Raw genomic sequence first — 12,795 nt, 5'->3', positions numbered from 1 at the left:
CAGATTATTGGACCGAGAGAAAGAGGGGGGGAGAGAGAGAGAGATGACAGTTTAACCAAGAAAATTTCAGCCTCTCCGTAGGTTATTAGTAGAATGTTAAATGGATGCTCCCCGCATCCCAGAGAGGAAACATCATTCATCATCATCAAAATATTCAAAAAAAAAAAAGAGAGAGAGAGAGAGAGAGAGAAAATATTATTAGAACGATACACCTTCAGATATGCCATAGTTGTAATGAAGGCATCATTTCCAGCATTGCAATCAAAAGTTACAACTTACCAACATGCAGGCTAAACAGTCATGTCCGGTTCCTCCAGGATATTGTCTCTAATTCTCACAGCAAACATAACAAATTGCAAGACTTCAGATATCCTGCTTGAATTCTGCATTTCCTTCATGAATCATGACATTCACTACTTTAACATACTTCATGATCATTCCATCCTAAAAATAGTTCTTTATATATATATAAATATAATAGTCTCTACCATTCATCATCAATGCTGATACAGGCTTGATTTACATTTGTACACCAACCATTTCACCATAACGAAAAGGAAAAGAAAATTCAGCAAATAGGCACAGTAATTTTTTTATATTTTTTAAATTTATATTTAACATGCTGTTTATATGGCTAAAACAGAGAGAATGTAATACACATTTTGGTACAGAGCATGGTCCTGCAAAAATGCTCACCCTATCCAAGTGGAGACAACGTTACATAGCATGTCTCAATTTTTGAAGAAGCTACTGATCCCTATGATTTGTCTTAAATGTACATGGCTTTGCTTCCAAATATCTGCTCCTATTCAGTGCTGGAGCATGAGAGGGTGACAATCCACGATAAATGAGTCTATCGGCGGGTAGAATTGTAGTTTTGGTTGGCACATGACTGAGCTCCATTGCTTGCAGAGGCCCCTTCTCCTTTGGCTCTCCTATAGAAAAGCACATAAGCTGCAGCTGACTTCACATCATCCTCGTTAATTGGTGATATGTGGCTATCATCAAAATTGTACCACCTGTTTTCATCCAGAAGCTGCAGGGTAGAACCAGTGAGGTTACATGCATCATAATATATTGTGAAGTTACATCGGAAACTAAGGCTACACTGCTAGGAACACTCTAATGGATAGTTTATTTAAATTATCTCAATACTTATGATCAGTTTGTTCTTGCAGTAGAAAACAAATCTCATGTGCACTTGAAGAAGAAAAATGAAGAAACTAAACTTATAACTAGTTATAATTTATGATGCATCCACAGCCTGAGGAACCCATCAATTAGAAACCCGAAAGTAGGATGTGCTATTCTGTTGACAGCTCTGATATAGAATTATAACTTTAGAGCCAATGAGGTAATAACCAATGATTCCCGAAAGCAAGGTATTCAAAGTTCAAACATAATGCTAATTTATGCTCTGGCACTTCATATTAAAAATCCACTTAACATGCTATGATGACAAAATACCACATCCACATGTGATGTACGCATAATAATTACCATGAAGGAGAAACTAACCTTGATATGTGCAGTATAATGCCCACTTGCCATGCTACCATAGTGGTTGCTCAAAGCATACAGCTCATAAATCTGGCGCTGAGAGCTGTTCTTGTTAGCAACATAATTTGTCAAATCCAAGTCATGAATGGGGAAGTTGACAAAGGTCTCCAATTTATGTTTTGTAGAACGGCTGAAAGAGAATCTTTTCAGATGAATCACCAACACTTCAGGTAGCCTCCATAGGTCCAACTTTTTGCTAGCCTGCCTTTGCTCTTTGCATTTTGGACAATACCTTTTGAAGAACCATACAGTTAGATTTTTGAAAGTGAGCAAGAGTTGGGGGCTATAAAAAATCAGTCATTATACAGTAATGATGAAAGAAGTCCGACACATCGTAAGCAAATAGGGGTGCTTGTTTGAACATGCAACATCCATCTCTAGATTATGGGCAGCTAGTATGCTTAAAAATAAGCATTGTATATAAACATCAAGTGACTCTTTTTGATATTTGACACTTCAGAGCTAGCAAATATCAATGCTAAGATGATTATACCCATGATAGAATAGAATTCAAGATGCACAATATGTTTTCAGAAAGCATGCCGGTAAGGAGGCAGATGCACATTGCCATGAATTATACATTCAAAAACCCATGTAAATTGTGTTGTAAGTTGTAACAGCAAATTCTCCCATACATTGCATAACTGCAATCACTCTATGAGTTAAATGAAATCTCGTTCCAATTGCTTTGACAATTCTGGAAAAATAATCTTCCCTAGATTTTTTGTTACAGATCTACGTTACACTACCAGGTAATCTATAGTAGGAAAATGGCACTAACCACATGTCTTCAGGCACCAGAGGTTCTTCCCTCAAGAAAGCATCCAGACAAGCGTATAGTGAGAGAGGTTCACCACGAGTCCTCTTAGGTGCCGGAGCATACTTCAACACTTCTGGAAGATTCTCCAGATAGTGTATATCATACTTCTTCAAGTCCCTCTTTGACCAATTAATAAACACAAGGACCGTTGCTGATGATGAGGGCACCCTGATAGCTTTCTCTTCTCCTGTTGATATATCAATGCATTCATTATTTTCATTAACCAACTGAAGATGCGGTTTGGAAGTTGCTGCTGCTTTAAAATTGTGTTCCTGGTCTTTATGATCACTCTCAGCAGAATCTGTGCATGTTTCACTGTCACTTTTACTTTCATGGACCTGGGATGGTGCAGCCATGATTGAATTTGATAGGCCAGAAGGCTGTAACTCCTCGATTTTTAGCATCGGCATAAGCATTGTATGAACTATCTGTTGGATATCAGCACTTGTCACAACTTTGTCAAGTGAGATTGGCACAATAAGAGGTGTGGCATAGGGTTTCCAGATTATTGAGCTTCTACTATTGCCAGGATCCCTGACATGAAATTAAGTAGCAAGTAAATGTGAGAGGAATGATATTAGCCTTGTTATAGTAAAAGATACCACATAAAAATCAAACACTTCTCCAAAATAAACTGCAGTACTTATAAATAAAGTAGCTATCTAAATGAGAAAGGCTACAGCTTTGCTCGATTTTAGAAAATCATAGTGACTGCTAATGAAAAGCACAAAGGGAACAACAATATGCCCACCAAAACACAAGGCCCAAGGTTTTGGTGCTAAGCAATACATCAATTTTAATGGTTCTAGACTTCTAATTATCAAACTAATTACTTAATATATTTAGTTTATCATCTTCAGTTTCTATTTGACTTATCTTTTACCTTTAATTCATTTATGTTGTTTTCAAATTTTTGTTCAATATCTTTAGTTTAGATTTTTTCTATTAGATCACCTAATTATGTTTTTTTTCTTTTGAACTACTTTTTGTATTTGGATGTTTACCTTTTTACTGAACTATATAGGCTTGTATCTTTATGATTTTTATTTTTTAATTTCCTTTTATTTTTATTACAATTTCTTTTTTGGTTAAACTATTTGCTTATATTTTTATTTGTTTAACATCATTTACTATAATTTTCAATATATCTCATTTTACTCTTCTTTTATACATTTTAATTTCATTTTTTTTTCATTTTGTGTTATAAACTTTTTGCTTGGTTCTACATTTATTTTTCCTAATCCTATTTCTACATTCGTTTTGGAGCCTTTTAGTTTATCTTTTTCTTTGTTGTTCATAATCCATTCCAACTAAAATATATATAGTATGATAGATAACTTTTATCTAATTTTGATTACCATTATTTTCATCAACGATGCATCGCATATGCATGGTTTGCTGGTTATAGTAAAAAGATAAAACATAGAAAAATCACAAGCTTCTCAGGAAGTGTAGCACTGACAAAGAAATTAGATATCCATGGGAGAGAGCCTACAGGTTCATGCAATTTTAGCAAACTTAGCAGTTGCAATGCAGCACAGAAAGAATAAACAATATGCCCACAACACACAATATCCAATGTTTGGGTGCTAATTAATATGTTCGGTTTTACAAAGCATTTTACAGATTTAAAAAGATGAAGTTCTCAATGTTTAAACTCAGGTATTTATCATATCGAAAGGCATATGAAGTGAAACAGCTAAGATTCTTATAGGTGATTACACTTCTTCACGACGATGTACAAACTGAAGGTAAGTTGCATTCTTCACCAACTTTGGGACCTTATAAGCTGCAAGGCGATCATCATCTTTGATGGCAGACAGGTGGAGTGATGGGTCCTCCAGAAACTGATAAATTAAGTGACCACGTATCTGCAAAATATTTTAACTCATAGTCACATAAGTGCCAGTGCCGCATATCAGAAACTTAAGGATTCATTAGCTTGTACCCACTGAGGGAAAATCTTCAACAAACCTGTGCAAGTAGAAGCTTCTCCCCATTTTTCAATGAACATGCATTGCTTAAAGCTTGGATCAGGTCCTTGCACCGCCCCTGCTTCGGTACACTTACAGTGCATGGCGTGGGTAGTGCACTCCCATCACTAGTGAAAACTGTGACAGTCATTGTCCGAGCAGAGGCAGATTGTAAAGGCAATGAAAGGTACATGAATGGATCAAAAGTCACTGAAACCTTTCCACAGACAGGACAGACCAGAGTTGATTTGTACTGACCCTGTCAAATTTGCATTATTCAGACAAAATGGTCAAGCAGTTCTGGCATCAGCAATGGCCATCTAATATCTAGTAGCAGCAGCAAGGATGTGAAAAATCAATTGCAAACATAAGATCAACGATTAGTTTATAGCAGAAAGTTTCTGCCAACTTACAGGTTGAGGAATCACATCTTAGTGAGGAAAAACTACAGATGTTAATAAATTTTGGGTTCACATTATCTACTTATTTTCTCCTTTTTAGTTAGATTTTAATATGACCTTTGAAGATAAAGTTGTGACAGGTAGTTAGGGTAGGTCTGGCTGCAAGAAATAGTATAGCCAAACCTACCCACCTAGTTACGGGAGGAAAACTAGGTTTTGGGAACCCACCCCCCACTCCTCCCAATCCCCACCAACCAAACATGTTTTAGATATTGGACCAGGGACAAATCTGAATCAGGTCAGCACCAAATTAGATACAAGTTTGCCCAACTGCTCCCATGCTCTAGTAAATTTAAAATAAAGAACCTTTTTAATAGAAATACTAAGCACATGCAGAATCTGGATCATGAACTACTCAAGAATGATATGCTGTCATGGATTTCTACAAGATTGGTGCACCACACAATCAAATGTAAAACACAATCTAACATAAACAGTTACAAGTTGCAGTATATCTGTACAAACATACATGCCCTTAATTTCATCATTCAAAGAAAAATCTAAAAAGTGGATGAACAATCTTCTTTGAGGAGTGACTGTTATATAGGCGATCCAAATGCCCTTTAAGGCTTGTCATAAGCAATGGGAGTAGTATGAAGGAACCTATGGTATATATTATTTGTGTGAAGAGGATTAAAGTCGCTGAATTGGGGTTCCGATTTGAGGATTTAACTTTTAGTTGCTTTTGAAATACGAAATCTATGAAATTCTGAGTTAGGCCAAGGATCAGACTTAGGTGATTCAATGGCTTGATTTGTATTGAGACAGATTAAAATTATGGTTCAAGGTTTTACACTTTTACTCTTTATATACTAACTAATATAGATAAGGGTTAGATCTGAGAATTTAGCAATAATCTGAAATATAAGTTCAAACTGCTAGTTGCCAGAACTTTATAGGAGACCGGCTTTTCACTTAATATAATTAGTAGGTGGTTTGAAAGTAGAAAACAGCCATACTACATCACAAGGATATGGTAAGGACTTACGGATCTATGGTTATATTGAGATTTCAAAGGGTTTAATAGGAGATTTCAAAAAAGAGAATCTGGCAATCAAAGATAACTAATTGCCAGGTTATCACGTCCTCCAAGTAGCATGATCACATGATATGATCATCAGAAATGACGAAACAACACTTTTTGGAAGGAACAAGAAGCTTCTGGAAATTTTATTCCTAAGTTCCAATATTAAGTAAATTCTTTGTTTCTTTAATTTAATTAAAACTTCCTTAACCTGCTTTATTATCAATAGTTCTATCATACACTTGGTAACAAAGTAAAAAACAAACTAAACAATACATGTGACTCACTCAAATCGCACTCCTAATCATGGGTCACATGTCAACTAACAGAAATTGGCTAAACAAACTTGGAGTGATTCGGTTAGGTTGCATGGGGCTCGGTTCAAGAGTCAGACTCATCAAAAAACAAACATATTTAGGCTTGACGTAGAGCAAATATACTAGCAAGTTGGACTTGTCCAACTGCAAGTTGGAGCTGTCTAACCTCACCAATATGTCAACTTTAGTGATGATTTGACTCAGCTGACCTGACACTGCAGAGTGAGAAGAATGAATGGGACTCAAGTTTTCCAGTTTCCCTATTTCATTTATTAGGGAGGGAAGGAAGAAGGAAGAGGTGGAAGAGAAAGTTCCTGCTATGTATCAGCCTGTTTGGTAGAGCTTTGACGATTACTTGCATGTTCTTCAGACCATTCTAACCTGAAATCGATTCCTTTTGGGGCTTTAACAGGAACAATTCAGAAAGAGAGGTATTACGGTCATTGATCGAAGGAAGACATGAAGTAGAGGATGAAATAGAGAAGCACTGAGACTTGAGTGTCAGGTGAAATTGAAGCACCATCACAAGATGTAGATCTCTACCAAAGTTTAAAAGATGAAGCAAAAAATGAAAATCATAAAAATCCAAGTGTCTGACATGTCCGATTCAGATGTCCAACACAAATTCTAGGAGTTGGACACAAGTATCCAGGTGATGCGGCATATTATCTCTCTGACATTCACCAAAAAGAATCTGTAATTTTTTTTCCCTGAAACTTTATGAAGTAAATCTTATGTTCATCATCTAAGCAATGAAAAAGATTATTCCAATATTTTAGAAAGTAGTTCATATATGATAGATTCTACATGTTATTTATACCTCATAATGACTTCGAGAAAAAGTTCATTAGCAATGCTTCAAACCTGGTTTTTTATCAGCTTGGTCTAACACAAATATAATATACTAGGATTATCACAATCAGTGACCTGGTTTTTTATTTGCCTTCTCTAACACAAATATAATATACTAGGATTATCACAATTAGCGAATCCTTTTAGGACATATTTCTAGACTTGTGCATAAAGTAACCAAACTGATTGCCTCATTGAAGATGACGGGTTTCCATATTTTCCCAAAAAATGATAGCTTTAAACAATCATATTTGGCATTCCTTATATTCTATGTCGCACCTCTTTTACAAGCTAAATGCACTCAATCAAAATGACCTGGGCAAGCATTATCCATTATATATGGAAGTTCATGCTGTTATAAGGGTTCTCAAATCTCCCGTTATTAGCCCAAGAACTCATTGACTTCATCACAAACACAAGAAAACATTTATTCCAGAAATTTCTGTAATATTTAGACAAATTCCTGTATCAAATACCAAGTACACAGTCACGATAACAATACAGCAGCTTTATTTCAGCTTGGCTCTTGTGCTTACTTTATGTTCATCAAACATGTAGCTTCCCTGCATCAAATTCGCTAGCTTCCCCCTAGGTCCAGATTCTTTTCATGTCATGGATCTTCAAGGTTTCTTACCCTATTACTAGAATTTAGAGTATGATATTCAAAATGTTCAAGGGATATTCCTACCCATCCATGGTTAGTTTTGAAAGGAAAACTTATAATGACATCTCCTCAACTTTGGACACTTCCCAAAGGCACCTCCTCAACTTCAAAAAGTTTTAAACCGACCTTTGAAGTTTCCAAATCATTCCGAAGTGGCCCTTCCATTCATCTTTGTTAACAGAGTGGTGACACATGACCACACATAATAGCATAAAGTTGTTATAGGACAAAAATATCCAAGATATGTATTGAATGAAGTCTCAAAGGATCTTTCATGCAAAACAAACCTCAAAGCACTCCAACCCCCTTCATTCATCCTCCTGCATAGATCTAAAAGAATCCTTCATATATGACCTATAATTAAGGAAAAATATCCTTGATATCTATTGAATGAAGTCACAAAGGATCTTTCATGCAAAACAAACCTCAAAGCACTCCAACCCCCTTCATTCATCCTCCTGCATAGATATCAAAGAATCCTTCATATATGACCTATAATTAAGGATCACCCACTACATAGATCTCAAAGCACTTCAAATTCCATTGATCCGCCTGCATAAATCTCAAGAGAAATTCTTTGTGCACCGCCTGCGGTGTAAAAAATTCAACGTGGAGTGCACCGCCTTGTCCGATTGGTCCACATAGTCACCGCTTCCCAACGTGCATTTAATGCCAGCAGATTGGCTTTTTCATTTAAAAATTTTGTATGATGAAAATATCCTTTAAAAATTATGACACTCACTAAAAATTATAACATCCTTTCACAAAAATTATGACACCCCCTATATAAAAAGCTAAACTGAAGTGGGGTGTCATAATTTTTGTGAAGAAGTGTTATAATACTGTTTCCGCATATATTTATTATTTTTTACAGTATTATGCGGAAACAATATTATGACTCCTTCAGTTTAGCTTTTTATACAGGGGATGTCATAATTTTTGTGAAGGGGTATCATAATTTTTAAGAAAGAGTATCATAATTTTTAAGAAGGATATTTTTGTCATACAAAATTTTTAAAAGAAAAAGCCGACTTGCTGACATTAAATGCGCGTTGGGAAGCGATGGCTACATAGACCAATCGGATAAGGCGGTGCACTCCACATCGGATTTTTTACACCGCAAGTGATGCACAAAGAATTTCTATAAATCTCAAAGCACCCTTAGTATATGGTCCATAGTTAAGAATCACCTGCTACATGGATCTCAAAGCACACCAAGCCCCTTCATTCATCTTCTTGCATGGATCTCAAAGCACCCATAGTATATGCCCCATAGTTTAGGATCTCCCATGCGCCAATCTCAAAGCATTCCAAACTCCATTCATCCAACTGCATAGATATCAAAGCACCCTTAGTATATAGTCCATAGTCAAGAATCACCTATGATAGAGATCTCAACGCACTCTGAACTCTTTCATTCATCCACCTATACAGATCTCAAAGCATCCTTAGTATATGGCCTATAACTAAGGATCATCCACTGCATAGATCTCAAAGCACTCTAAACTCCACTCACCTGCATGGTCAAAAGACATTTATAGACATCTGAATAAGGCAAGAGTATTTTGGTCATTTGCAACAACATGCTAACAGCATCGACTAGTTGGGGAGCTAGAGGACCACTTTGGAACGATTTGGAAACTTGAAGGGTCAGCTTAAAACTTTTTAAAGTTAAGGGGATGTCTCCGAAACATGTCCAAAGTTGAGAGGATGTCACTATAATTTTCCTCTTCTAAATCATTTGGAATGGATTCATTAGAGGGTGATGTCAGGTTGAGAACTAGTCATTAAAAGAAAGCAAAATAAAATTAAAAACTTCATGTAGCAAAAAATTTGATCCCTAAAGCACAGCATACATATACAATAAGTCCAATAACACTTAAGTCATAAAAGTTACTAATAAATCACATCATTTATTTATCTATTTCGAATGATGCAATCAAAGACGTCTTGATGGCCTAACAACAAATATTAAAAACAAAAAAGAAAAACTTGCAGCAAATTGTAGAATCATAGTATCTATACAAAAATATAAGGCAACGTAGCAAATATATCACAATATCTTGATGACAAAAGATGCACAGTATAAATTTGTGATTGTATATTTGCTCATTTGCAATAGCTAAGACCCCATTTGGCATTGCTTCTTGGGGCCCAAAAAGTGCGTCTTGAAGGGCCAAGAGCTCTTTTGGGTAATTTTGAGGTGTTTGGGAAAAATTTGAAACAGTTTTATGGCTTCTCCAAAAGCTAAAAAAGTGTAGAAGGAAAAAGCTCAAGTAAGAATCTTTTGGGTAAAAGCTCTACTTGAGATGCGTTGGGAAGCTGTTTCTTTGCTAAGCCAAAGCTCACATAAGAGACCAAAGTTCAAGCCATGGCAATAGATTTTTCTCAAAAAAATTAACTTAATCATTTTTGTTAGTGTCTTTTCATTATCATAATCATGCAATTTAGGATTTGAGTTTAACCTTATGATAATGATGAGGATCCACTCCCTCCTGATTGTATAGAGGCTAATGAATGAAGGGAGCATAGAACAAAGTCAAACATTAAATAACCATGAGATACATATTTTGCATGATCATATTGCAACTCTTTGTGAGTTGTTGACTTGTTTATTTAGGATATTATACTTATAATATGGATACTGAGAAATATTGATGAATATTTATGTTGCTGTTATGATTTTGGACATAAAACAATTTTATTGCCATTTTGTATCATAGTAAACAACATCAAACATTTGTGTTGCTATTAGAATCAAGAACTACCTAGTTTGCTATTTTTTGTTACTTAGCAATCACCCAAAAAATAATTATATTATTTATTAGGCTATTTAGATTACAAAATAAAAAAATTATACATTAAAAATACTGTATAATAACGATTTGTGATAATACAATATAATAACAATATAATATAATAAATATAATCATATTAAATTATATTATATAATATTATATTCTATCATTATCACATTATTATATTATAATGTTTACTACCATACTATTATAATATTAGAATAAAATAATAATATCATACTATAAAAAGAATTAAATTATTATATTTTATAATAAAAATAAAAATTTATTAATTATTATAAATTATAAATTGAATTTTTTGATTAGGATAAATTGAGTTTTTGATACCACAAATAATTAGACAATTGAAAGCACTACACAATATCCTCTATTGTCATTTCTTGATATTAAAGTACTTTCTCAATTTGGTTACCATATATATATATATATATATATATATTAAAGTTCCTTGGCACTTTAGAAATATAGTCACTAAAAAGCAAATAATTTTTTATTTAAAAGCTCTACTAAAGAAGAACTCTACTACTGAAAACTCTACAAATAAAAGCTCTACTACCTATAGAAATAGTATATGAGGCTTAGGATACGTAAAATGACTCCCCATGAATTTAAGTAGCGCCAGAAATATAAATCAAAGACTATAAATGAGAAAATTTTAGTATTCATGAATACACACACAAATCCACACATATATACACACAAACACACGAATCCATATATATATAATGGATTTTATAACCAATGGAGCACCATAATTGCTTGTAAATGTGTAATCTTAACATAATTCTTTGGAGATGGGTCATGAAACTCACCTGGCATACATCAACAATGATAGAATCATTTCGAGCAATGTGGTTTGCCCAATACTCATCTGCAACTTCTTCATCTGGTCGTCCATCTGTATCTTTAGACTTTATATAAGGTCTATGTTTAACACGGTTCAGGTCTTCATGAAGTCCATCTAACAGAAATGCCAGAAGCTCCTGCAGAGATGTGTGCAAAAATTACATCAACAAATTGAAAGTTGAATAAATTAATTCACTTGGAAGAAAGGAACTAACCTGTGAATCATGCTGATTATACCCACTGAACTGAGGTGCAAAACGAGCAAGCTTTGTTTTAAATGGTCGAGGAGAAACTGGTGTACGCCCAGGAGCCCACAGCTTCCTTAGTAACTCTCCAAAAGCCAAAGCAAGCTCACCCTACAAGGTTACCATCATGAATTGGTATATCTAACAGAAATGCATGAAATTGCATCATGTATCAAAGTGCACAGCTTAAACTTCTTATAGAATGCACATAAACATAAACATACTCATGACTTGCTAACCATCAAGCTATCAAACAAATAAAGATGAACAAACAGAACCTAAGACACTATCTATGCTGAGTCATATCAATATGCACATGGTGGTTTTCATGTCAGATATGGAGTAATGGATGCACAGCAGGCACTCATGTTGTATACACGCCTAGATGACATGGACAGGATGCAACCAGACAACAGACTGTTAAAAATGATCAATTTGGTGCAATTTGATCATGATGATTTGAATTGCCACGAACAGCACAAGTGATGATTCAGATCAGCCAATTGGTATAAACACATATTTAGGACATTTGCTAGTCTTCATCTAACCTCTTATCACATTGCAGATACATAGGATATAAAACAACAATAAATGTTCTACCAAACCATTAAAACAGAGATGTGTGTGTCATGGTGTTCATGTAAATAGGGGAGTAGGCTTGATGCAAATCAGCAAGATAGATGCTTCAGAAGATCCAGTGAGAGAAGCTTTAAATTGGCAGATCAGATGTTTCAGAATTTTTTTTAATTTAGTTAAATTGGTCGCATCGGATAGACCTGCTTAATGCAGAAAGTGCTTGATATAATTAGAGCTAGTTGATTGTACATGAAGAGCATTTGATGACTCTAAGAATATGTGTTAAAGGCTTTCAAACGTTCGAGAAAATAGGCGACAAGGTTCAAGCAACAAGGCCATGATATTTGAATGCATATAAAAGCAACTACAAGCATATTTTAAGATTGACTCTTTACTATGATAATGCAAACCAAGGTTCGCTATCCATGCTGGTAAAATATTGGCACACCCAATATAGGTGCCGGTTCGGCATACCGAGACTTGGTACATCCCCTGCACTGAGTTTCAGTTTGGTACCGATATGGTACTGTATGCACAGTATAGGGTGCACCGGTACGACAAACCTTGATGCAAACTCCTTTGGATCTCCATCCATGAGGCCCATTAGTCTCTTTTCTCCAATCAAATATCCGCAAACC

At 35.0% G+C, this 12,795-nt stretch overlaps 1 protein-coding gene across 2 annotated transcripts in view; it reads right to left on the bottom strand.

Annotated features, from left to right (window-relative positions):
• Positions 1–567: 567 nt before the first annotated feature.
• LOC105051189 (ubiquitin carboxyl-terminal hydrolase 5) overlaps positions 568–12,795 on the bottom strand; it is a 28,700-nt gene continuing 16,472 nt past the window's right edge. For both annotated transcript variants that reach the window (XM_010931499.4, XM_073243112.1), the window contains exons 7-13: positions 11,552–11,692; positions 11,303–11,473; positions 4,355–4,612; positions 4,103–4,251; positions 2,342–2,914; positions 1,519–1,792; positions 568–1,036 (exon numbers count right to left, since the gene is read on the bottom strand). In XM_010931499.4, the coding sequence (XP_010929801.2) occupies positions 854–1,036; positions 1,519–1,792; positions 2,342–2,914; positions 4,103–4,251; positions 4,355–4,612; positions 11,303–11,473; positions 11,552–11,692 (1,749 nt within the window). In that variant the 3' untranslated portion in view covers positions 568–853. The remainder of the gene's footprint in view (positions 1,037–1,518; positions 1,793–2,341; positions 2,915–4,102; positions 4,252–4,354; positions 4,613–11,302; positions 11,474–11,551; positions 11,693–12,795) is intronic.

The sequence above is a fragment of the Elaeis guineensis genome, chromosome 9 (assembly GCF_000442705.2).
Source record: "Elaeis guineensis isolate ETL-2024a chromosome 9, EG11, whole genome shotgun sequence".
In the NCBI taxonomy this organism is placed as follows: Eukaryota; Viridiplantae; Streptophyta; class Magnoliopsida; order Arecales; family Arecaceae; genus Elaeis; species Elaeis guineensis.
This window is presented reverse-complemented; position numbering and strand designations above follow the sequence as displayed.